We start from the raw sequence: 27,849 nt of genomic DNA, 5'->3' as shown, positions 1-27,849 counted from the left end.
GCTTTCACCATTACGTATCTTTTATATGAAACATTGTGTTCTTGGTAATAATTGATTTATAAATATGCAAATACTGGATGACTACATTTCAGCCTATCATACTGGGAAGAAACAAGGGTGTATTCTCACCTTTGGAGAAAAATGTTCTTGAATATTTATAGAGGCATAAATATAGTGACAAACACAGGACATTTGGAAAAAGTATTGAAACTCACATGTAAATTTTATAGTTTAAAGAGGACAGGATTTGAAAAACTTGCCTGTGGGGAGTAGTTTCAGCCAGTGTGGGTCCTTATCATGAGAGTTACTCATCTTGCATCTGAAATATAAACATGGAATAGTAGATTTCGCCATTGGATGTGTTAAGTTTTAATGAAGGAACCTCCCACAGTCAACACCTACATAAGTAACATCTGCTTGTGGAACTGCTCAATGGAACTGGAGCTGACAATGGAACTGCTCAGTAGAACCTCATTTTTAATAATATGCAGTAAATATTATATTATTTGCCTAGTGACGAGGTTCATTGAATCACATAGATGGTATTAAGTTGTATTAAAAACCCTGATTTGTTTGCTTGTTTTTTTTTTTTCCTTTGTCATTTGATAGTGCATGAGTCCAAATTGCAGTGTTTTTAGGACAGTGTTCCTTTGGGCATACTGATAGGTTGGCAGCCTCAGCATCCCTCCATTGATGTCCACAGTGACGTGTAACAGTGACATCTGTCTCGTCCCTCTGAGAGGCTCAAATCCCATTCATTCGTATAGAATTTGCTCTCCTTTGGGTGGGGAGACAAATGACAAACTATATACTATAAAAAAGACAATTTGAATCATTTACATATATTTGTATTTATGCTGAACGTTTTGGACCATTCGCAGATGTCAAATGTTACTAGTTTGACATCATGGTCATATATCCATATTCACGGTTCATGACCTAATGCAATTGTCTCTGTGCTGTATCACAATACATGCTGCACGATCCATGATTCTTCTGAAATTAAGATTAAAATGTCAAATAAAAATTGCCTATCATATTGCAGCACATTTACTGCATATTGATACAATAATCTCAAAATAAAATACAGACCGTATCCTCACAAGCTGTGTGCCAAAGAAAACACAACCCTAGATGAAATCCTATTTCCTTGCAAAACAGTAAAGTGTACATTTCTGTAATTCTATTAAGTTATAATAATGTTTCTCAGGTCCAACAGACAACTCAAGCATTGCCCTATATGGTGTGCTGCGGCATTAGGGTGGAATGAAAATTGCTGATGGACAATCTGGTCTGCACACAGTGCACTGCTTTTCCCACTTAAATGAACATAAATAGTAGACGTTGCCAATCTGCTGAGCGGAGGAACCGGGCGAGTTCACATTGGAGTCAGTGTGGTGAATCACCTCTCGTGAGTTTCCCTCTTTGGGCCTGAAGGGATGACAAAGCCACATTGTCCACAGACACGCAAGGACGGCCAGCACTTCAGCCATTCGAGCCATAGAAAAGCCATACCAGTCATTACCATATTAGAAGAGAGGTAGAAGATCCCAGGCCATAAATGCAGAGCCCTTTAAAATACACACGCACATCAAGCTCATTCGGGTTATCCAGGAAAGGCCTTGCATTGATTTCCTTCGTATATCAAACAGCTCAGGTTGAAAAAATCTTTTAGCCTCTTCCTGTTTAATTGGTTGTGAACCTTGTAAGCAAGTAACATAAAACCCAAAAGAAACCCTGGTTAGTGAATAATTATGTTTGATAGGATAAAAAATAATCTACTCCATGCAAGGAAACATAATTCAGGTCTGAAATAAATACAGTCTAAAATACATATCACTTTGTTTACCTCTTTCACACTACAGATGGTAGGCAGTTATGAAAAAAGGAAAGCACTAATTCATAAAAGAAGCAATATACACATTGAACAGAATAAAACTTCTGAATACTATGATGGTATGCATATATTTGTATGAATTTTCTTTCTTTCAGGTAGTTATGGTATATCACTATTTTTGAGAATAAATTCAAGGTACTATAATACCATACTATTTCATTAGATTACAATGCATCTTATGAGTAAAGATACATGAGTACACCATTAAAAGAAACACTTGCATTTTGCACTTGCAAATCACACCTTAAATCCAGTTATTACATGGCATATCTGAAAATAAATTAATCCCTTGCTTTTAACATTCAGTCAGCATTCCTGAACTTTATTCAGTTAAATAAAGAACTGCAGTGGCTGCATGTGAAAAAAAAAGAACGAACAACTCCATTATAAGTCTGTCCCTTCCAGTTTGGTACGGCCTGTGTTAAAATAAAGTCAACGCCGCAAGCCTTACCTCAACCCAATTATCTGTGAAGTTAGAGGTGCAGGGTATTTCACGCACTCTGTAAAGATGATCCACATTCGGGGGTCTTTTTCAACAACACTCTGCACATCATTATTACACACAATTGAAAAAGAAAGCAAAAAAAAAGTTAACTAAACTTGCCATAAGTCAATACCACGTTAAAAGGTAATCTATTTTCTTCACCAGAGATTGTTTATTTGGCCCACAACAGTCCAATAACTTTGGGGTAGATTTGATTTGTGCTTTAACTTGCACCATTTTTTCTTTTATTTGTCTCAATTTAACAGCATACATTCAAATGTAATTAGCTTGTCTTGTAAAATACAAGTAATAGAAGGGCAAGTAATGTAAAATTATAGTACAAGTAAAATACCAACTTTGATGAAAAAAAAGAATCCATGCAAAACAACTGTTATGGTAGTGTGGTACACCTTCACAAACAGTTTAAGTATTATGTATACTTTTTTTATTTTTGGTCTTTTGATGACACATGTGAGACAATCACCTAGGAATCTATTAATGTTAGGATTCTCAATAGTTAGAGACAGAGGGATGAATTACAAAAGGTAATGAAAAGGGACATCCCCTGTGAATAAACAATAGTCATTCACAGAATCCAGTTATGTTGTTACTCCAAATTCGAACACAGTGGATGTCAAACAACCTCTGGATACATGCCCCATCATGCAAGTATTTCACAGACTCCGGTTTGACGTGAATGCAATCTGTTAAAGTGCCCCTAATATGTAATGTGACCACAAGAAAATGTTTACCAAAAGATTTCATTCCCATGTTGTTAGTTTGCATTCTGTCAGTCTGTCCTCCAGATAAGTTTGTTCCCTTTTATTTGTCCATTTGTAGAACATTGTATAAGACTTGCATAAACAAGGAGCATAACTATGACTTGATAAGAAATGTTGAAAGGAGAAAGAGAGCTGCGCTAATTCATTTCATTTGGTCAATGATGACAAGTAATTATGCTGTATTCTCATGGCCAATTCAAACAGTGATGAGTAGTAACTGGTAAATTTAATGCAGCATGAATATGGATGCTGAGGATGTTTTTATGAATATTAATTATTCAAGGCAATTAGATAGACGGTTGTTGCCGACTCTTCTGTGCTCAGTTTTCAGGGTGCTGGCTTTGGAATGTCTGTACCAAGGATTGCATACCAAAAAGTCTTCAATGCAGCTATTGTTCCCCAGCCCAGCTCATGCTATGAAAATCACTGAATCAATGCTGTCATGAAAAAAAATTTAAAAAACCCAAGATACATTTCCTTAAACAAGGGTCAAAAATGCAGCTTTAGAGTAGATGCAAGATTGCCAACAAAGAAAGAATGTTCTGGTTTGTTTACATTTCTAAATTCTATTCTATTTTTTGACTGTTGGTTATGTTCTCAGTAGTCAAGCGGTCAGGAGGAAGTGTTTGGTTCTATTGGGATGTATGGAATATGATTTGGAGTATGTAGGCATTAAACATTTAACACTAGGTAACACATCTGGCCAAGAAATTGTCTTCGTTCTCTGAAAACTGAATATTCACACCAAAAAATAAAAGCCTGTAATAATACAAACTACCTTTAAATACCCAAATGTTTATAATGACCATATGTGTTTGTGAAACTGACTTTTTCCATTTCAGATAAACCTTTCTAACAGGGTGAAATCACTCAGAGAAAGTTCAAAGATGGAACCAGCTTGAAGAGGTGAAACATGGCATTTTCCACCCAGACATGGATCACAGTGCCTGCAAAGGGTATTCTTTTCATCTGCATTTATTTCATTGTTTCTTCATATCTCACAGCTCAATAAACAAACCAATCCATTTTTTGTAACATGTCAGACTGAATAATGTAAGCCAAATCTTCAGGTTATTGGGAGTATTGAAATGACAGCATGGTTTTTGCATAATAAAGGTGTATTTGTAGTGATCAAAGTCAGGGCCATGAAAATTTATGGATGCATATCTGCCAGCATGAATTCTTTTGCAGTGTAACAGTTTATTTATGTAATACACACAGTAGCACAAATCTGAGTTATTATTAATTAAATGATAAAAACTGGAACAACAATTTCAGAGAAAAATAAAACTGAGGTAACTTAAAATATTGCTTCTCTGAGAGTAATGGAAATTACAAAAACAATAGCATTTAGATATGCAAGAACTTTAAAAACAATTTAATAAATGTTACCTGTCATTTCAGGACAGAGGGTTGCTTGATGTTATGACATGATACCTGTAAACCTTCTGACTTGCTTATTTTTATGGGTGAAAATTTGTTCATAGAAAATATACATTTTACATAAATGTACTGACATCGTCACTGTACTGTACACACTGAGACAAAAGGCTAACGTCACTGCAATGCACCTTTAAAATAAAAGTCATTTGTAAGAAAATACATAAACCCTGTTGGATTTTGTATAAGCATTCAGTTAGAATTCACAGATGATTCAGAAACCGGAAGCTGTTTATAATTAATTTTTTGGTATATTTTTCACAGTGTTAGCTTTAATATGACCATTCACACAGAATCCACTTTGACTTGGTTGTTATTTGTCATTAAAGGGGATGGCTTGCTCTTAATTCTTTCAACAGCATCATTGGAACTCTCAGCGAAGAAGATCTTTGCAGTACAAATGGAAACAATTATTCTTTTATATTCTCTTCTGAAGTTCTGGTTCAGCAGTCCATAGACGATGGCATTAAGGCAGCTGTTGAAATAGGCCATAAAGTAGCTGGATACAAAAAGCCACTCAGGAATGAGGGGCATGACCATACCTGGATTGACAGCCACTGCAAGGCCAATGAAATTCAGCGGTGCCCAACACACGGCAAAGAGGACGAATACCACAAACATGGTGACAAAATTCCTCACGTCATGTGGTGTGAGCTTTGGTCGGATGTCAGGTTTGACTCGTCTTCTGACCTGGATTACCAAAATCCAGATTCTCAGATAGCAGTAGGTGACAATCATGATAGGCAGGATGAAGTGGAAAAACACCACAGCGATAGTGTAAGCCGAGCTGGCGGACTGCACAAAGGTGCAGGAGTAGACCCTCGGGTCGTATTGCAGGGACCCCACAAACAAGTTTGGCACAATGGCGATAACGGTTAGGACCCAGATCAGAAGGACATAGCAGACAGAGTTCTTGTCGCTGTACAGTTTGTCATATTTTAGACTGTGGCAAATGTAACAGTAGCGGTTGATAGCGATGCCAGTGATGTTGAATATAGACCCAATGACACTGAGTCCCATGACAAACCCACTGATCTGGCAGTGAACGTACCCCAGGTTCCATCCATTGTGAAAGATTGATGTAAGAACCAGGGGATAGGGATAAATTGCCACCATTAGATCTGCCACTGCAAGGCTCACAACAAATATGTTCCCTGCAAAAGAAAAACAAAAAAGTATTACTATGGAATCAGGAATATATTATTCTAACATTCAGTTGGAAGAAATTCATAAAAGGTTTCAGTGTGAACAAAAAAGTAATTAGCTTGGCTTAGTTATGGAACCCATACCTTCATACAATGCAGAACACCTAAAAGACCAATTCCTTCATATTAATTAAAGCAGAAAGTAGTAAGAACATATGTCGCATTACTAAACAAATACTCAAACTTACTGTACTTACAATGCATGTATACATCACCTCTAAAACGTACAAACACAGACACACCGTATAAAACATTTTAGGACAGAATTCAATGTTCTTTTGTTCAATTCACAATGGTGACCGTACAGAATCGTTAGCAGCAGTACTTTGATGTAAGGTCTAGTAAATGCTTCTGTTTAAAGAGGCTTCCTTTTGCTTCATTCATGAATCAGAATGGGATCGATTCTAATGCTCACAAAAAGTAGTGCACTTGTAAAAAGTAGTCATAAAAATCTTAGTCATTATTACATAACCACTCTTGACTAACCACATAAGTGGTTTAGCATGGACAACAAAACATTAAAACTGACTTGCTCACTGCAGCAATTAGCTAGCTTACAAGAAATACCCACAATATCACCACATAAGCAGAAATTGCAGAAAGTGGAAAGAAGCAGAAAGTTGAAAAATGTATTACTGGAGTTAATCACCTAAACGAAGCAAAGACCAAAAATACAATGTGTAAATACACTTTTTAACTGAGCCATTTTTCGTATTACACAGAGAAATTGAGTTTGGTTTGAAACAAATACATTCAATACTTTCCACCCAGGAAGGCCTGTGCCAGCTTTTCCATCATTTCACATCCTCAGCTACTCCCACACGTTCTATTCAAACAGTATGCCAGTCTCTCCAACAGAGTCAAGCAGGCACAGCACTGTTGCATTGAAAGGCCTCCCTGACTCGACCTTTTTTGCAATCTTTTTCAGGCGCCTGAATGTGACGTTTCAAATGGAAAACCACAATCACTTGCCAATAGTGGACCTTACACCAACAGAGCAGACTGTAAAGTAAATGTAGTTAAATATAATATTTCACAAATTTGTATAAGGACAGTGTGTGTCAAAAACACATCTATTTGATCGTAAAGTATATAATATATTCAGTGAATAATCATAATGTCCCGCAATAACTACCATACCGTAGTGACTACTATAATGCATGTTTTCATTCATTCAAAATGACCCACATTTATGACTTCCTACCATGATTTCACCTGTCACGTTATCAACCTAGCCCTGTTAAATGCACTATAAATGTTTTAATCAGTTTCAATCTCAGGATCGTTAATAATGGAATTAAAATATTGTTCACCAATACTGTTACTTATATTACATTCAGTCTCTGGCTAGCAAACACAACTCAAGAAACCATATAATGACATACAATTTATGAAACATTTCACTGTAATCAGATAATCATATTACCTATGTTTCTGTGTACATTTAGACATGCATGGATGTATCCAGTCTACAATGTGCTGGTCTTGAATGCAGGCTGAACCCTATGGCCCAGGAATAGGCTGTGTCATCTGTTCAACCACACAGCAAGAAACTGTTTGAAATAGGGGTGGGAAGTTAGGCTAGGGTCTCCTTGTCTCGCTGTTTTCAGGCACCCTATTCATCAGACAACTGCAAATTGGTCAGATGTCAGTGGAGTGACAATTGTCCTATGAGCACCCGCTTCACTGTGGTTCACAGTGTGACTTTGTAGTGTGAAGAGTGCTACTAGCACGATCGTCACTGAATGTAGTTCATCTTCAGCAATGTGGATGTTTTTACAATATGCAATGTGTGTCTTGGAAAAACAACATGATAGCAAACCATCTTCTTCCAAATGTAGCAGTGCTAACACAGAGTGCATAGGACAAGAGCTTTTCAGCTACACAGCATTAGGTTAAGAAATGCGACAATGGTCCACACCTATGGGTACACACAGAAATGGCGGAATCACATAACATTTTCCAGCACCAAGGAGATATGAAAATTGGGAAGACGACAAATGAGTGAAATGTGCCAAAATGACAAGATGAGAAATTTTGCCCTCAACAAAAAAGCATGTTTGTTCATGAGTCCATATAACAGTGCAAAGGCAAATCACTATGCTATTGGTTTTTCAGTGCTCATTTCCCTTATGCACTTAATGTATGACATCAACATATTTGCATATATATGCACATGCAATATATGCACACCACATATTTTGGTCAGAGATCCTCATTACATGTTTCATGACAGTGACCTGTGCCTGTTCGCACAGCTAATATTGAGTTGTTCTGAAGAAAAAAAAAAAAAAAAAAAAGAGGAATCTTGCATACTCAAATTGATGCCCAATGAGTTTTTAATTCAGCTTTTAGTGACAGTGGTCAAACACCTAAGGACATGTTTTGGCAACAATACCTTCAGCTTGTACTCTTTGGAAACAGAACAGAACATGGTGTTTTTATTATGACACCAGTGTAATCACACAATGAAATCATCCAGAGATAACCACAAGACATACTTAATCCATCAATAAAAGTCTCGTTTTTTTCATACTGAGATACCATGGGGAAGAAAAAAGACTTGAAGGGGATTAAGTTCCCATTCACCATTTATACATTACAGAGGTGGCATGCTATGTACTAGTGTCAGAGCAAGAAAAAATGTAGAAGAGAGATTTATCCACTGTGATTTTGGTAGCTTTTCAATAGGCTTACTCGCCTAAACTGCAGGGCAAGAGGAAATATTACATTTTATATTTTCAGTCACATTACCCTTCAGGATCTTGACCTTGACTAAATATTTTGCCTGAATAGTCTTTTCAAACATCTGACTCCCCCGCTGCCTTCCCATGGCTGATATGAATCCCATGAATGATATTGGTGCACTGAATCCTCAACACACCACTCCAATATACATGTAGAAACTTTTTTTTTTTTTTTTTTTTTTTTTTAAAACTCTTAGCACCTGCTGGCATTCTGTGCTTCTATTCTGTCTGTCTCCTCTCCAAGCTCCATGGCCACCCATTCATTTAAAATCAGATGTTATGATGTCTATTGTGATTTGTATAAAGAGGGGACAAAATGTGTAAAAAAAGGCAAGAAAACTACTGGTATGTATTATAGACAATGTGATAATGGATACAGAAAAGATTTAAACAATGAATAGCTAGTGATCTTTTTCACACATGTATATACATTCATTTACACGTACGACATGTAACTAGGGTACTTTCGAGCTAAGAATATTATAAATCATTAATACATTTGGTCACCCGGGTCTTCACACATTAATTAAATGCTGTCAAGCACTTAAAGTACAAAGTCCAGCAGGTAATACCTAGTAATAGTATGCTAACAAAGTACAGCAGACAGTTTACTTAAGTAAAATTTCATAATAATATGAATGACATGACAGACCATTTCTAGGACAACCTCTGGTAACAGGTATCAGTCCTGAAACCCCAGCAAAAAAATATCATCTTATGCCTGCCATTCAACTGGGCCTCGTCTGAAGCTTCTTCACCATGAACATCCTCATACCTTAGTCTGTGAAGCATTCCTTCAGGCACCATCTCTCAGATCTGACTCATCTCATATAGAAGCTACCTGGCAAACATGTAGCAAGTTGGCAGTGATTTATTTTCAGCTAGCATTGAAGCCATCATTAATACTAGCTAACAACGACCATCAAAGTGTAATAAATGGAGTTTATATGGCTGAATTAGATGGCACTGCATGAAACCCCTTTTCTGCTGAGGTACAATAATGAACCAGAACTATGTGACAACGCATGAAACCATACAGTTTTCACTGAGGTATGAAGGTTCATGTATGAGGCTAAGAATAAAGATAAGAGGTGAAGCCAAACTGGTTGACAATGGACTGCATCTCTGTTCCATTTCAATCCCCACCCTCTAGTCCTTGCTACTTGTATTTGTATTATTTGCAGCTTATTTACTTGTAGTATCGTGGCATATTGTGGACATTGTAATTTTGCGACAGTGAGATATGCGGCAGTGTATGTACTTGACTTCCCTTACTTTTCTATGCTGTTTAGTTTAAGATTAGCACGTTACGCAACCCCTATATAACTCAGGGACTGTCTGTGCATACATTACAGCATCACTGTTCTGTCATTATGGCTCAGCCTGGATGATGACGGCCTCTCTGTGAACATAGTCTGTAATGTTGAGCTTGCAGAAGAAAACACAGCCTTTAAAAATGTTTTACACGTGATACAGTTCCTCTGTGCTCCAACTTAGAGTACTCTTGCTGATGGAGATCATGTCAGAAATGCTCGTCTTTTTTAATTTATGTTATTCTATGCTGATGTACCTTGTTTTTCCTGGCGCATGCTCTGCCAGCTTCAGTCTGCAACACTGTGTACTCAAGAAATCCCTTGACAAGGTATTCCATCTACAAAGTATATCTTATTTTAGATGAAGCAAATCCTTTTTTCCACATATACCAAGTTGATTTAGATCTTTTTGTCTGAATCTTTATTTTTGTTGGTCAATAGGCATGTTTCTGCTGTATTACAAGTATGGCAGTGTCTATGAAGCTACATGCCTAACCCTACTGAATGTACTTTTTGTAAGTAGCTCACAATCAGAGTGTCTGCCAAATGAATAAATGTAAATTTAATGTACATGTTCTGTAAGAATGGAAGAAAATCTACAGCCACTTTGGCTCTTGCTGTAATATTCCTAGATATTGCATCCAACAGAAAAACACTATGACATGCTTTAAAGCTTGATTTAATTTCTCTCAGGGCAATATTTGGTATCTTAATGCAAGAAGTATTACGCTTACCATTTTGTAGTGTTATGAAGGCCTTTTCTAATAATTTTCTTGATATTCAAGGAAAATACTGAACCTCAGTAAGTACTTCCCATAAAATAATACTCCTATGCTACATTTTCAGTGTGCACAGGTTCAAGTGTCTGTCAACTGTAATTAAGCATCATGCGTCTTAACCTTACATGTAGAGAAAATGCCTGTTTGAATTCTGTCCCCTCATTTTCAGTTTGTCAGGCTATTTTTTTATTTTTTTTATTTTCTTGTTTTGAAGATCATGCACTGTGAAAATACCTGTCCAACATATTCTGCGTCTCCCTGGGAGAAACCAAGTTGACAAAACACCAGTGGTGTCACACTTGATGTCAGCTGGTCCCTCGCCAAGCAGTAGCGAGCAAGCTGACAGCTGCTATGATGCTGAAAATAAAACGAGAAAACACCCGATAGAGTCTAAAAAGTTGCGTTTAGACACCATCATCTTAATGAGGCTCACTTCATTTGAAGTTTTCTTGGCAGGTTTAGTGGATAATGGACTTGTTTTTCTCTGAGACAATTTAATTGACTCCGGGATCATTACTGAATGTCTTATCGCTTGCGTTTTTTTTCACCTCTACAATTTACCAACTGTGCACATTTTCCTGAAAAGTATTATTTGTACTTTAAATTCAAAAGCCCAAAGTTTGCAGCACCTTGGAAGAGTACTGAATACAAGCACAAAAATGCACATTGTGTACAATGCAAAATTGCAATGGTTATGTGCGTACTATGGTCAGACAAGCACCTAAGTATCTTCCACACATTGTCAGTATACTTCTCTATCCAACTGAGATGAAATTTTATACATGAACTATGGACTACTGAAGATTATACAATTATACAGTTTACAGTATTATACAGTATGTGTACCTTACCAATACTGTATTTTCAAGACCTACCCCTGCCAGTAAAATACAGCCTGGTGTAACAGTGCACAATAGTAAACACAATGTTACAGCCAAAGACAGCAAGAAATAAACAATATAATTTCTCAAAGATTAATATGACAGCCAGCTTGTAAATACCTCTTATTTCTGTCTGTGTTGAGAAAGAATCACACCTGAATAGCCAAGACACAAGACAGATGTACTGCCTACACAATTCTGAGAAGTGAGAACTCTGTCAGCTAAGAGATGGACAAGCCCAGAAAGGCATTACAAAACTGTCAGGGCAGTTCATACAGGTCAATGCATTGGAGAATTTGCTTCTCAGAACCGTAATCAGCTTTCAGTTCAAATTAAGAGTACACAAGGAAAATGCATTAAATGTTTATGAAACCATTTATGAAAAGCTCTGCTCTGAGGTCTACTGCTGTCTTGTGCAGGGATAAATATTGATGGAAAGTCATTTGTTATAAAGTAGTTTGTGTTAATAAAACAATATTTAATGTTAAACATACAAAAACATGTCAGAAAACTTCTAAGAGTATTATGTATTACATTTGTTTACTTACATCTTAGTTTCTACAATGTTGACCCACACAAAACAATATATTGAGTATATTTCAGAGATTACATTTTTAGATCAATAAATATATGGAAGATATGCATATTATTGGCATCTTGGTATCATTTTAATATTTTTTCCCCACTTTACATGATTACCTATATTTGCAACATATTTTTGGGCTGAACATATTTTTTCAGTATTTCATTTTGCGTAAATCAACATTGATGACTGTTTTCCTTGCCTGCAGATACCACATATTTAACCAAATTGTCTATTTTTCATTCTAAAAAGTACACTAGCCTTGCTGACTAGACCCAATGTACTATATGAGGATCAAATATTCCCAGGCCAAACTGCGTCTTGTCTGCAGAATAGTACCAAAATATCTGTTCTCCACACTTCCAGGAACTGGCAGGAGAAATTCTGAGTAGAAGCTCACCCAAGGCGGTAGAGATCACTACAAGGGTCCCACCAGCTGACACCATAGCAACTGGATTCATTTCACAGGGCAATTTACAGAACAAAGCCTGAATGTTGTTGTAAACCAAAATATTCACTCACTAGAAACACTTAAATATACACCTAAAGGTGGCATTTGGTTATGTTCATGTATGGCATGTACCAGAGTTACTAATCCATGAAAGCACATGCCTCCACCTAACCACATCCTGGTTGGCTTGCATAGATTAAGATCATCAAATAAAAGTGATACAATATACTCAGGAATATATGGATTCAGACCTCTTCTGAAATTTAAAGATAAAGACAAATTAACATGATCTAACATCTAAGCATATAAATATCTGCTCTCTGATTTCTAAAAAAAATCCCTAATGTAACCCTCAACAAAATGGAATCAGGACTTAAACTGGTCACGGTAATGAATCCAATGCAATTTAATATGTAAAGGAAATAATCAACATATCTAACACTGATACCAACACCATGCCAACAATGTCAGGCTCAAAGTGAATGAATGGAAGCCAAAAACATTTCTTCTACTGCAGAAATGTTTCCCTGTATCCACATCAGAATACTTTATGGGTGCTTTACACCAAGGAGCTGATTAAATTAAGTGATTGTCAGAGAATGAGAGTACTTTTTAAACATCAGTATTAATGTAAGCACAGAAAATTCTGTGTGTGTGAAATATGCAAACTTGTTGAACATGATAACTTATGCTTGTTATGGGTATACAGTATTTGATAATTCTAGTTATGTTTTTGGTTCTCTCTAGGGTTTCTCATATGCATATTACAGCATTAAATTAAAACAAAAATAAATAGACCACAATACTGTATACCAAAAATATATCAAAATAATTAGCCACTGCTGAGGGTGCACTGGATGAGACAAGCTACTGAAATGATTCCAAAACAGAATTTGTTTTAGTAATTTCACTTCCCTGTGAATAATATATTGCAGATCACATTCATGTCTTTATGATGTGTGTGTGTTCTGTGTGTGTGTGGTCTGTGTGTGTGTGTGTGTCTGTGTGTGTGTGTGTCTGTGTGTGTGTGTGTCTGTGTGTGTACGCAAACAATCACAAGAAAATTTCTTCTAACCATGCCGTGTCCCTAATTTGCAACTGTTATTGTTTCTTCCTGCTTATTTGATGGAATAAAAAAAGCACATAATGCATCATGCATTCTCCACTAAGTAGCCAATTCAGGATGATCCTATTAGCCATGAAAACAAGTCTGCACTCTCTTTTTTATACTGTGTCTATAAAACAAATACATAAATGCAACATCTAAATTTTATAAACCGTGACACAGGATGGGTATCATTATTGAAATGAAACATATTTAGGAATACAAAACGGATATTTTGGACATCCTAGACTGATTCAAGTTGTGAGTGTGCTGGCTAAAGTACCACCCATAAAAAACACCAGGAGGAGTTGTACAAAATGAAGCAAATAAATTCATTTTAAAAACCAACACAAACATTAACCAATGAATGGCCTCTCAAAACACACTTCACACACAGAGATCCACTAAACAGTCTGGAGTTATGGTTCTATTGTTTAAAACAGGTGACACCTCCCTCACACAAGTGTTGAGTCAAATCGTTGTTTGACTGACTACATAGGAACACATGACTGAAAGCCTCTGAATCTAACTTGTGAAAAAATGTGATCATATTTTTCATGATCACAGAAAGAACATTTCCACCCCTGTGGGTTCTGCAATGAATGTTAAACTCTGCTGTCATGAAATCATAACACATCAAATATCGTTTCTTCATGCTAGAATGATTAGGCTTACATCTGATTACTTTCCCATTTCCCTTGGTTAATGTCAGCTAAAAGTTAATTCTGGAAAGAAACAACTAATAAATGAGATTCAAAAATGCATATTCATCACTAGAAGATTCAATCTCCTCTGCTCAGATCAGTGCACTAGTTTATTGGAGCATCTTGTATTTACTTTGAACAGGTTTGTGGGGACCTGCAAAAAAGATGTGTGCACTGCTTTCCACACATCCTTACTCCAAGCTTTCTATTTTTAACCCATGTGGGTGGGTTTGTTCAGCAGCAAAATGCATGAAAGCTGGGTCCTACCCAGAACTAAAAATCAAGACCCACCTGTCGGCTGTCAAGTGCTTTGATTTGCAATGTGTGCATATATAATATCAAGTACAAATACAATAACTGACAAGGATCTAAACTGGAGAATCAGCAAAGCTAATAAACTTCAGGAGTTTTTGGTACTGATGCAGTTAATATTCTCACAGGACTAGTAATGTGAAGAAAGGAAGTTCACGAAGATGTCCTCTCAAAAAAGCTCTGACCCACTTTGGGGAGGACTGATGGGGCAGGTGTATGCACAATACTCAGTGCCAAACTAAGGTCTTTCTTTTTCCCCTCAGTGTCCTTTAATTCCTGACAGTCCAATACACTTTTATAACATCAAGTCAAGTGGAATTGGATTTCCATAGTGGTATATTTCAGACATTTGCAACATATTCGAGAAGTTTCACTGTCAGAAAAACATGTTGATACAATAAATAGCAACTGCTTCTTTCCATTGAAAAAATGCATATTCCTCTTCTTTTGATGTTCATGCTTCCTCTGAATTTATCATCCAGCTCCCCACAAACATGTCCTCCTACTCAACACTTCTTATGAAGACAAGCCAAAAACATGGTGCATGGCATGAGAAGTTTTAAAACATCGGTTCTTGTCCCAGATGCCAGATAATGTTTAATCTGTAATGTCAAGAAAAAACTCCACTCCATAAATATACAAAAGAAACATACATATATACTCTCCTGTGTGGCTCAGGACTGATGTTTGAACTGTTATTTTGAACTATTTTGGCAATTTTAAAAAAACCACAGAAAATAGTATTTTCTAATAATGTAAATGTACATCTTTGACATTATCACTAAATGCAATTATGATGTGACCCAATTAGATGAGAAGCTGGTGAGACCAAACCATTCTCCATGTTTTCTCTGGGGATTTCTCACTGTAGAAAATGTAATCAATAAGAAACCTCACATTACAGGGGGGTTGTCACTCTCTAATTTGCTCTAATGAAGGCTTTGAAAGACACTCACACCCCATAATGACCTCATCACCAGGAAAAAAAAATAAGGAAAATCATTTGGCGGAGGTGTCTCACCGAAGAGAAACTATGTGTAATATAAACATCAATTGGCGATTTTATAACTATGGCTCTGTGAGTTGGACTTGGGTTTGCTTTATAGTTGTCACTGCAATTGTTGAAGCTACAGTACTAATATTAAGATTTTCTGGTTTGTTATGACCCTTCATGACAAGATATGCATCCAAATCAGAACATCCATTCCACAGGAATGCAAACACCATTTGTCAACTGAAACCAATTAGCAGGGAAACACAGGAGCTGAATATCTGGTCACAACAAGGTATGTATGAATTTGCTTTATGCTCCAAATATGAACTTACCTAAAATATACTCCATAATTTGATTGAAATAATAGTGTTTATATGTATGTGTTTAGAAGCTGAACACATTGATAATTAAAGTATATATTTGTAAATATTGGAAAGCGGACCACTGATGTGCATTTGCTCCTACTGGACCATTTTGTTACCAATGTTACTGTAAAGCATACAGATGGCATTTCAACTTTTTTTTTTTTTTACCAAACTCAATCATATGGTTCAGTTTAGAACAAAGATCTAGTTTTTGCTGACTCACCAATTCATTCAGTTTTATATGCTGATGAAGTATTGCATTTTAACATAATACCCCACATTTCTAGGTGTGAATACAGTATCACTGGGGACAGAGTCACTCTGTTGGAGAGGGGCAACACAAACTGAACGAGATTCACATCTTCGTGTTTTTAAAGAACTGAGGTGATTAAACAAAGTGGAAGAACCAAACAAATCAGTGGTGAGTGAACTCAATCAGACCCACATAGTCATGAACTGAAAGACATGGATGAGTGAACAAACTGAATACTGTATTGTACTGTACACTGATTCATTCAGTGCTTATGGGCATTTGCATTCAGTGACTCTAGTGGCCCTGGATAGCAGCTTGCCTCAAAGTAACTTGTTCCTACACTCACTGTCATTTTTGGTTCTGTAGTATTCTATAGGCTGGTGTTCAATAGGCTCAAAGCATTTGGGGTTTGCCAGTCTAGTGAATCAATTGAGCGAATCTTTTAGTGCATATAATACACTGAACAAAGATTTGCTTGTTTAACTGCACTCCATGAATACAGACTGACATTGTACTTGCAAAGCACAGTCCAATGTGTTGATTATAGCTTTAAAGTGAGCCATAAAAAACAATAGAAAACTTGTTAGGAAATAATTTGCAGTTCACGGTATTGGTAAATAACAAAACATTTGTTACTAAATGGGCAATTTGCGGTAGAAGCCAGGCTGGGGTACAGCAATATTGTTCCAGTCAATAGGTCTATACTTTTCTACACCATGTTTCTATTCAATTACATTTTGAAAAGGTGCGTACTACATATTATAATTGAACAATTTTGATGTTGACCACACTTCCTATTTATTGTCATATTATATACAATGTTCAATACAAATTAACATTGAGAAAAGTATATAAATTCTTAGATGTTTGCCTAATCCCAAAAGATAAAATACAGAATCTACCAAACTGAAAATATAAGGCATAACACAAATTTCATTTGTTCTAGAACATTTTTACAATCAAAATTGAACCTGCAGCATATTTTCCCAAGGGGGGGGAAAAAAAAGAAAATCAAAGATCAGTTGGGAAATTGGAGAACAATGCCTCAGCTCATAAATATCAAAATATTTATTCAGATATTCATTACTTCAAAAGCAACTTCAAAGAAACTTCAACAAATGATGTAGTTTAAAGTTTAGTGTGTCTGTACTTCTAAAATGTGATTCAAGTTCATTTATGCATGAAGCCTCTGCTTGTATAGATGTAGACGGTGACAAGATGTTAGAGTAAGTTAGGTCATGATCAGTCAGTGTGGTAGGGGGCACAATGAAACAGAAGGCTTGATTAGGATGTTTACCACTAATACAAGATCATTCATCAATCATTGTAGCTGGACGCATACTTAAAGCAAATTTTTCTTCGATATGGGTGCTTCTGAATTTACCTACTATTTAAACTTTGTCAGCTCTCACAAATGCTGTAAGATTTGTCATGAATGTGAATATGAGTATATTTTTCCTCTCAATTTTCCACTGTATGGATTGATAGTTCTGTGTTGCTTGAAAGAAAAAAAAACCTTAAATCTATTTTCAGGACACAAAACGCTCCATGAAAGGGGGGCGTGCCAATTTGTACATGAATTTTGTCCAAGAAAAAAGAAAAAAAAAAAAACCACACAAACATGCTGCTCAAGTGGAATGTTGTGAATAGGCTATTTTGTTTTGGAAAGTTAAAAATGTCTGTACGTTCTACAATGTCTGCATTTCATGTCATCACAAATACAGCATTCCATATGTCATTTGACTTGAACTACTTGAACAAGTATATGTGTGAGAGAAAACATGTTTAAAGACATGACACCAAAATCCAGGGTGCATGAAGGCTAAAATATGCTAAACATCTTAATCCAAAAGTTACTCTTGCCTTCTGATGAAACCTTGTCTTTCTGTTCATTCATTTACAATCCCTTTTATTTGCATCAAGTATTTTTCAATGTTCACATTTTACACACACTTAAATTAACAAATATATAATGTGCAAAGGGTGTTTAATAGTAGACTCTTCCTCTATAATAAAAACCAAACTGCAGCTCAGTGAAACTGGCTCCTCTTTACCACACGCCTATACAGTGTGCATAATGTGTTGAGAACTCTTCTCCTTGAGTAAACACCCATTTTACTTCAGCTGAGTGCCTGACACTTTCCTTGTATGCCACCCCTGCTCACATCAAGTAGAATGAGTCTGTTCTCTGTATGACAGTAAATTATACAAAATTAATTGAAATTCAAAAGCATGCTTTCATAAGAGGTGTCCTCTGATGACAAATTGGTCATTTATTTCTTTATTTCTGGCCTGTATTACTGTTTTTTTTTTTTTTTTTTTTTTTTTTTTTACACCATTAGCTGTATTCATGCTTTTGCTGCAAGTTGGGAGTACAACTGTGGTCTGAGGTGAAATGTTATTGGCAGACTCCATGAAAGTACATGGACTCCATTGAAAGTATTATTTCCTCACAGTAGGATTGCTTAGCTTGAGTGATCTGAACTGACAGTGGTGTCACAGTGTATGAATGCTAAGACGTGGAATTTATTTAATAAAATAGAAAGACGCAAGGAGAGAAGAAAGCAACTGTGGCATGCCACTGAGGAACAATGCATTTTGCATTCTTTGTATGTGCATACATGATATGAGGCTTTTTGTGTGTGCCATGATTAATTGTAACACACATTAAATATTCCCTATGGGTCAACAAACTCGTCAATGGGCCATGGGATGTCTACACATTCTAGAAGAGCGTAATGAAGCACACATAGCAGGAGGCTAATGGAACATTCGCAGGGTGAATATGACCTACTAATCTGAGCACATGGCGCACAATTCACAATGAGTAAGGCACACCACATCACCCACTGAACATCCTTGGGAGGAGGTGGTGCAGTGCGTACATAACATATGTACCCTATTAATTTTTAAAGGATCTCACCAATATCATGTCTAATTATTATGGTGCAGAAAATGTTCATTTAAAACAGCAACAATACCGTAACTCATGACTCTGAAAGAAACATTGCTGTTCTAAGGGTATTCATTTCCTTCAAAGCAAAAAAAGCAAGTAAATACATTTTAGAAGCAGATAAACTTCTGGATATTTAAAGCTGAATATCAAGGTTGTGAGGCACTTTTTAAAAGCTGCTGACAAAGTGCACACAGAATGAAAGCAATTTAAAGAACACAGGAGCATTCAGGTATGCTCACCTTGCATGACACAGTACTGTAACAACTGATTTAAAAAAAAGTACAGGTCGTAATATGACAATATACCAAGGTCCCTCCAAAGTCATTTTTCAGGATTCTTACCCTATTATTCAGTACCTAGCTATTTAAATCAGTAAATGGCAATGACACAAGGTCTACAAAAAATAGGATAGCTATTGGAATCTTGAAAGAAAAAAAATGATAGTTCAAATAGTAAAATTCTGACTGCCAAAACAGCAGGAGGGTCACCACAAAGTCACGTCAGAACAAACTTTCAAAATCCGCAGTTGTTTAGCACTGAAATCTTAGTACTAGTTAAAATATATTTATATCTGATGTTCGCTCTGCAGGTCAGAACTACAATTGCAGAAGAGAGGTACTTTAGAGCAACCAAACAGAAAACACCCACGTATGTTATGCAACCACAGAGTAGAGGATATGTCTATGTGGTAATATGGCTGAATTCCCAACTCACTCCCTTGCCCTCTCACCCCATCAATCTGTGTGTACTCAAGACTAGAAACTGAGTTCCAAGGCTTGACCCCAGTCTTCAGAAAGTTGTGCTGCCTAACTTCTCTACACCCTTGATTTGAATATGTACTTGGTATGCCATTTACTGATGTCACCGAGTCCATATTGAATGGGCGAGGTAAAGGTGTCAGACAAGATTGGAGCAAAAAAAACATTTGGACACACCCGCCACTTTGCCCCAGGAAATTTAGCATTCGGAAGCTCCATAAGGGTTGTTTACAAGAACCACTGAGGCGGCTGTGGGAGAGAACCGCTGCCACCAGCAGTTTCCTTAAGTTTCAACGGATTTTGAGCTCATTAGCTGTAAGATTTAGTACCCGAAAAGACAGACATGGTTAATGTCATGCTTAGGTCGATTTGTTGAAGACACATTCCGGCATACTTATATTTAAACGTGGGAATAAAACAGCCATATGTGTAATATATATGATGATCAATACCCAGAGCATTCCATTAATTTTACTCTCTAAGGCATTCAGATTTTTTTAAGGAGTATTGCGGAAACTGGTGATTAATTGGAAGGATATATGATGTTCCCATGAATTTTATGACTGAAAGACCAAACATCCAAAACATGTGTTAAGTTTATGGTTGTACTGCTGTTAAAAGTATTCATTTCAGTGCTTACACTTGTTAACAGATTAACTGCCACCTCATTTCCTCTTACATGTATCCAGGTACATGTGTCCAGGTATCCACCTAAGCCTGCCTCTACTCTTACAGCAAGGTATGGGTAATGTGTGATTGAAAGTAGACCACAGTACAGTTTGGTGCCTAGGCAAGGGTGTGGTATCACTGATTGGAAGAAACATGCATGCTTATATGGAAGATTTTTTTCTGTCAAAATAAATGGTTAAATGTGTAAATACACACTTTTAATACTTTGACTCATTAACCAAAGAATGAAAAAGGGGTCAGATATATTTAAAATGCAATTAAATAGAGGAATAAAAGAAAAAAAGCATTACATTCTGCATTTATTTATAACTTTTTTCATTCATCATTATTCATTATTGCCCAACCTTTTCCCAATTAATGTTTTAATTTTATTAAATTTCATTTCAGACAAAGGTATTAATGTGTGTTGATAAATGCTCCCAAGTATTAGGAACTATTCTATCGACGTGGTTTCCTAATCACCTGGTGACACCTGTGGATAACAGTGATCAGAATCTGACTTGCAAACACTAACTAGGCGTTTGCGTTTAGACTAATGATTGGTCATCACTGATTGCTTAACTGACACTTGTATCTCTGATGCCTGCAGGGACCAACAAGCAAACTTTGTCATAGAATACCACTGAACTTTAACTTCAGTGCAGCTCTTTTTCCTGAAACAATTCTTTCATGCCATCAGTGGTCATTTCTGCATAAAAAGCACAGAGGGTGCCCCAAAGTGAACATTTTAAACATCCCCCCCCTTCCCTTACTGTTCACTGAATCACTGCCCTACTCGGTGATGTAAGAAAATGTTCACAATGAATAACTGATGAATAATTCATGAGCCTGACATGGGCGTCTAACAAAAATAATTAAGCCAGCCGCTAATTTTACCACAGGCCAGGAAACTTAATCGGGCATTGCTCTCCTGAAATGACGTCGTCTGTCGCCACTGACCTGGAACTCCTTATTTGCATTCTTTCAAAAGATAAGACACAGAAATACAAAAATATATAAATGAAATATTCAGATCAATAAAAAAAAAAGAGTAAATGTACAAAACCATTAATTTGTCATTTTTTAATGCTTACCAATTTGCAAATTTGTTTGGACACACACAGATAACTTCCAAAATAAAGGAAACACTGCCGTGGCATGGATTCTGCAAGTGTCTAGAAGACTTCAGGAGAGATTCAACACCATTCTTCCATAAGAAATTCCCTCATTTGGTGTTTTGTTGATGGTAGTTGAAAACTGTCTCTCAAACACTGCTCTAGAACTTCCCATAAGTGTTCAGTTGGGTTGAGATCTGGTAACTGAGATGGCCATGGCATATGGTGGGAGTTACTATGGCGTGAGTATGGAGCGAGTTCTCCGTTGCTTAATGCAATAAACTAACAGCATGCACGGTGTTCGCCGTTTTAAAAACACAATGTGTGATTGAAGAAAAGTTATGTTTATGACTGCACTATAGTGGGAAATTAACCGTTACTGGATTACTCCTGTAAATCTACCATCCGATAAAAGCAGCACCAAAGCTAGCATGCAGGTTCATAGCCAGGGCACCACAGTCTATGTTTGGAAAGTGTGCCAAGTGTATAATCACCAATAATGACTAGGTGAATCAAAGCAAGTGATTGGAACATTGGTTAAATGCAGGCCTACATGAAAAGATTTCAGAAAATGTGCACAGCTAAATGAATTTTATAAACAAGATATAAAAGGGATATAACTTACCCCATTGTCTGGTGGGTTTGATGTGGCGTTGGCAGCATCAGGTGCGTAAAAGGTGGGCCATTGTCTTACGCAAAACTATTGATCTACAGGAGCCTGACAAATCAAACTAATGTGGAGGATGATGACTAAAATACAACCAGTAACCACACTAACACTGTACATGTCGATGTAAGTTAGAGTAATATGGGCAATATCGCTATTATACAGTTCATGTAAATATTGTAATATAAAATTGATAACGGTACTTGATTTTCCCTTGTATGTTCTGGGGGAGGAACCTAAAAGGGGAACAGAGAAAGATGGTCCCAACATTCTGGTGTGCCTCCCCACACCAGTGGTGTGTACTACAAGTTTTGTGCAGTCCTAATTGCTTCTGCTGCTTGGCCATCCCGTCACAGGTTTACATCATTTTCATGCTCATCAAACCATTCAGTGACCACTTGTGCGTGGTGGATGAGGGCATTGTCATCCTGGAAGGGACTTGTCTCATCAGGTTGTAAAAGGTGTGGTCACTCAATATCTTTAAATTGGCATTTGCCTCACCATACCAGGAGAATGCACCCACAGTATAACAGAGCCACCAGAACCCTTCACTGTAGGAAGCACTTGGGCCTGTAGGTTTTGTTTGGTGTGCACCAGACACTTGTCCACATGTTGAAATGCAATGAAGGATGATTCATCTGAGCATACGACTTGTTTTCCATTGCTCAGTAGACCACTGCCTGTGTTCTCTGCACCTTTGCGAGTGACGTGGTGCAGTTTAAGTGTAATAAGGGGTTATGTGCTGCAACTCATGCATAGCATCCTTCTCCAAGTTTTTGATGGAATGTTCTTAATGAAACTGATCGTTCACACCCTAGACAGATATTTGCAGTCAAATGATTTGTCTGTTTTGCCTTGCATCTCGCACCAATGCAAGAACATCACAGTCAAGAGTATGCACTTTTCCAGTTTCCCCTAGTTGATGATACCTTTCCCTCAGATTTCCTTACCAACATCACCTTAGCCACTATTCCACAAGAAATATCAGCTCAGCACTCTGTGACTGATGCTCTGGCCAAATCTCTCCCCCCCCCCCCCCCCCCCCAACACGCACTCCTATTTCAACATTGCCAACATCTCTTCCTCTAGCCGTGGTAGCCAAAATCATGAGGAACTGAGCCTACCAAGCATTTTTATATATGATCCTAAGTGTGATGGGATATTAATTGCTTAACTCAGTAACACCTGTGTGGATGCATCTACTTTCAATATACTTTGCATCACCCATTGACTCAAGTTTTTTTGGCAGTTACCTGTATTAATTCATTGAATTATCCATTTGTTTATCGACTCCTCAATTAATCCCTTATTCATACACTCATTTATGCTTTATTTTGAAAGGGAAAAAACACCCGTCCATGTGTTTATAAAGCACATGTTTATAGAACCAACAAATGTGGAAGAACAATGCCAAGTACTTTGTGCAATCTCCTGTAAAAGAACTGACCTTTTAGACTAAACCCTGAACATGTCCAGCAAAATGAAGACATCAATTGCTGGGTGGTAAATGGAGGAAAAACCTTGTTTCACAGTGGGACTTTTCTGAATTTACCAGCTAGGTAGCTGTTGCCAGTTTAGACTCATGATCACCAGGGTCTCTATTCCATGTGTAGCCCCAAGTCTCTCTCCCAGATACTCTCAGAACCACATATTTATAGCAATCCTCACTTTTTAAGCAGTATTTGGGGTGATCTTGTTTAATATTTTTTTTTTTATTATTGCAAAATAAGATGTGACCTTTTCATGGTGCTACAGAATATCTAACATTATCAGACTGGTTGTGATGACAAAAACCACAAAATCCAGCTTGTGCTGAAGACAAAATGTAAGAAATGCTGCATAATATATTTGAAAACAGGCTCTTCTGTTCATAATTCTTGCACCTGGAGTTCTAAACCCTCTTTTTTTTAATAATTATGCTTCAAATTCCAAACTGATATGACCCCAGAAAGATTCAGAAAGCACAGACCCTTTGCTAGAACTGTATCAGAATCTCAAAATGTGTGAACAAAATGCTCTCAAAATACAGACACATGGAAACATTGGCACTGACAATTCACATCAGCATGACACACGTTTACATGAATCCTGATACACTGCAGCAAATGGTTATTTTAGACACTACAAGTCCCAGGGTGCACTGCAGGAGTTCCATGGCTGGATTTAGCACCTCTCACTGACAGTTAATATATTAGATGAACTGTTCTGACAAACAAGCGATAAGCAAAATTCTATATATTTTTATATTTTTTAGTAAAATATTTCAACAGTGTTTGATGGCACATTGGATTTCAAACCTTGTTTGCTAGCTATCCTTCACTTTCAGCCTTTAGGAACCTTGAAGTCTGAAGAGTAAAAACTGAATTGAATCAACAGAAAAATCAGTAAATACAACAAGCTATACAAAAGCCTTCATACTTTGTTTCTGTATTTATTCATTTACTCCTGCGTTGACAAGTTGCTAGGTAGAGAGTATATTTTGTAACAAAAAATGAGAACTCACTTGGGGTTTATGAGAACATGCAGCACTGGTACTTGCTGGTATGCTAGGGATGAAGAGAGTTTGAGAGAGCTGCTCCAAGAAATAATCAAATGCTACAGCAGCAAGATGACCTATTCCTGCTGTCCTGGAAGCTACATGCCAATTACTTCTGTGTTGACACTTATTATGCACACCGGTCTGCCATTGCCTAGTGTATCGTTTCACTTTAAATTTGAGAGTGTACACAGGTAACACTTTCTACAATGCCTACCTCTATTGGGACAGAACACCAAGCAGACTGGATGCCCCAGCTGTGGGTCACAAGTGGCACATGCTATGTACAGTACTTTATTCACTCTCATTTGTTGCATGCTGTGACAGAACACATGTGCTGGTCTCAGCCTAGCTACCACAAGTGAATAAAATATAAAATTTCATTAATTTTACCACCAGCTCAGCTTTGTCCTGCAATTAGTACACAAGCTGATTTCAGATACCTGTTATGTACAGTTAAATTCATTAGTACACTTTTGTATGTATATAATTATGAAAATTATACCAGAAATCTGACGTCAGGACTATATGCAACACAAAGAGAAATTCAGACTACTTAAGCTACATTGATTACACTGACACTTACTGGGTTTAATTTCCTACACTCCATTACCATAAGGCATTGTTCATTTCACTCAAAGAAATGTATATGCCTACATTAGATATTACTTTCAGTGCTTAATAATAGATCAACTTCACTTAGAATGGCGAAATGGTAAGAGTGGGCAAATTACTCCCAAATGTAACATACTGGCACAATTGCACGGAAATAACATGGTTTTTAAAGGTTATCACTCTAACCACACACTTGAATGTTTGAGTGAATCTGCTCATGTCCAAGAATACTTTTATGATGCTCTACTTCAACAGCTTTCAAAGATAGAAAGTGCAGTATAAATGCACTTAAGCCTACCCACCCATTGGCAAGAAAGAACACCATATGGGATAGTGGCATTACTGAATGAAAACACCATCGCTCACATTCAAGACAGTGGTTTACTGGATTACTTTGATGTGGAGCTAATCGCCTGACAGTTCTAAAAGGGTAAAATATGGTCTAATTAAATGTATTTTGTGGGCTATATCATTAGTTGCAGCGCTATGGCTGTAATATTAATGTAAGATATTCCTATAAAACAAACACACCGAGAACAACGGAGTTTGTCATAGGACAGTTTCCAAAAATAGTTTAAATTTGACTTTAAACTATTTTTAAACTAGGTTTAACGATAATTTGAAAGATAGGTTAGTTTAGTGTAGTGCTCATTATGTAACGCATAATGTGCGATGCAATTCGAAAGTAATAGGGCTTAAACAAACGAACTTGCAAAACCTGTTTTTTCGTAACCAGGTAGATATATTGAGTCACATTTTTCCAGCATAAGCCGTTTCTTACAGTCTGTCTGACTCCGAGCAAAGTGTGCCGAGAATGGCTCACTCATCTAGGGCATCCACAACCACATTCCGTGCGCACCTTTCACGCATTTACTTGAAACTAAATGACAGAATGCACCTTAGTTATGTAGATTACACGGAAAACTAAATATATAGTCAAGCACAAATTGACAAACATTGTGGCGATAACTATGCATTTATAAAACTCACTTAAATGTCAAAATACAGCAAACATCCCCAGTGGCTTGTGACACCACTATTGACAACAGAGCAATGTGCGCGCTAAATCCATTCCAAATGTCAGCTCTCCAAACACTTTACGTGATGCAGATCCTCTTTCTGCCTACTTGTTCAAGCGCACTACAGTTGCGACTTGACAGTAGTCCGTAGCTCTTGGAGTTTATCGTTTCTATAAACTTCAATTTACGGTAAACTGCGAGATTTCAGTGGATCCCATACATATGCATTTCTAACGGTTAACCTACATGAACATCTTTAAGCAAAGCCTCTCTCACATGGATGTGCCATAATCCTATATCACTCCGACATTTTAAATATGCATTAATATTCGACTGAAGAGTGCATTAAGTATGATTGCTAGTTTACATAATTATTCAATTATCTGTTGTACAGCTGTTTGCAATATTCAGTTGTAAGTAGGCTATATAGTCTGACATATTGTAATTTTGATTTGCTGTTAAAATAGCAAATACCATAAAATATTACTGGAGGGTTAACAGTTCACACTACAGTTACTTAATGACAATGTATATTGGGAATAAAACAAACATGAAGTGTAACTTCGACACATTGCAACTACTTAAACATGCCGTTGGTCAGATACGTCTAACACTAGCCTTAGCTTAAGAGTTACGCGCGCGCACAGCGGGTCTGTTCTTTCACGAGAACGCGTGCTATTTGTACTTAACACCAGTCATCTCCATACATTGCATTATGCATTGCAATGAGAACAAAGATTATTTTTCCCCTTCCATTCTAGGAAAGCGTGCTACACTGCAGCATGCTTAATTGCTACGTCGTTTCTCACTTACCCGCGTTCCTCAGTTTTTTGTTTCTGTAAACGGAGAAAATTACCAGAAGGTTGCCCAAAATGTCAACCACAATTGTAAATATCAGAAAGCTTCCCAAAGTTGTAGCAACCCACGGAGGACGACTCAGGTTTAACTCATGCGGAGCCAGCGAAGAACTGTTCAGATGACTCCCATTTATTTTCATTTTATCTTATCCCCCTTAGTTTCTCATTTGCCAAAATAAATGACAGGTTTGACCTCTGCCGGTTTTCTAGATTTTGGATGCAAAGTCGTCATGTTCGGCGAGTTTATCGCTCTCCGGCTGTAGTCCTCAGCTTGGCTGATAACTTTTTTCATTCCAAAATGCACGTGTCCACACTTTTATAGCATTGTATCTACCCATCACATTGCTGGTATGTGACATCCA

At 37.0% G+C, this 27,849-nt stretch overlaps 1 protein-coding gene across 1 annotated transcript; it reads right to left on the bottom strand.

Moving 5' to 3' along the window:
* Nucleotides 1–4,888: 4,888 nt before the first annotated feature.
* LOC118793212 (melatonin receptor type 1A-A) lies at nt 4,889–27,627 on the bottom strand. The gene is made up of 2 exons (XM_036551278.1): nt 27,444–27,627; nt 4,889–5,757 (listed from the first exon to the last, which is right to left on the bottom strand). Exons 1-2 carry the CDS (start codon nt 27,625–27,627, stop codon nt 4,889–4,891), a joined length of 1,053 nt encoding a protein of 350 aa, XP_036407171.1.
* Nucleotides 27,628–27,849: the final 222 nt, after the last annotated feature.

Source organism: Megalops cyprinoides, chromosome 18, assembly GCF_013368585.1.
Source record: "Megalops cyprinoides isolate fMegCyp1 chromosome 18, fMegCyp1.pri, whole genome shotgun sequence".
NCBI lineage: Eukaryota > Metazoa > Chordata > Actinopteri > Elopiformes > Megalopidae > Megalops > Megalops cyprinoides.
The sequence above is the reverse complement of the archived record's forward strand: the minus strand, read 5'-3'. Positions and strand labels throughout refer to the sequence as shown.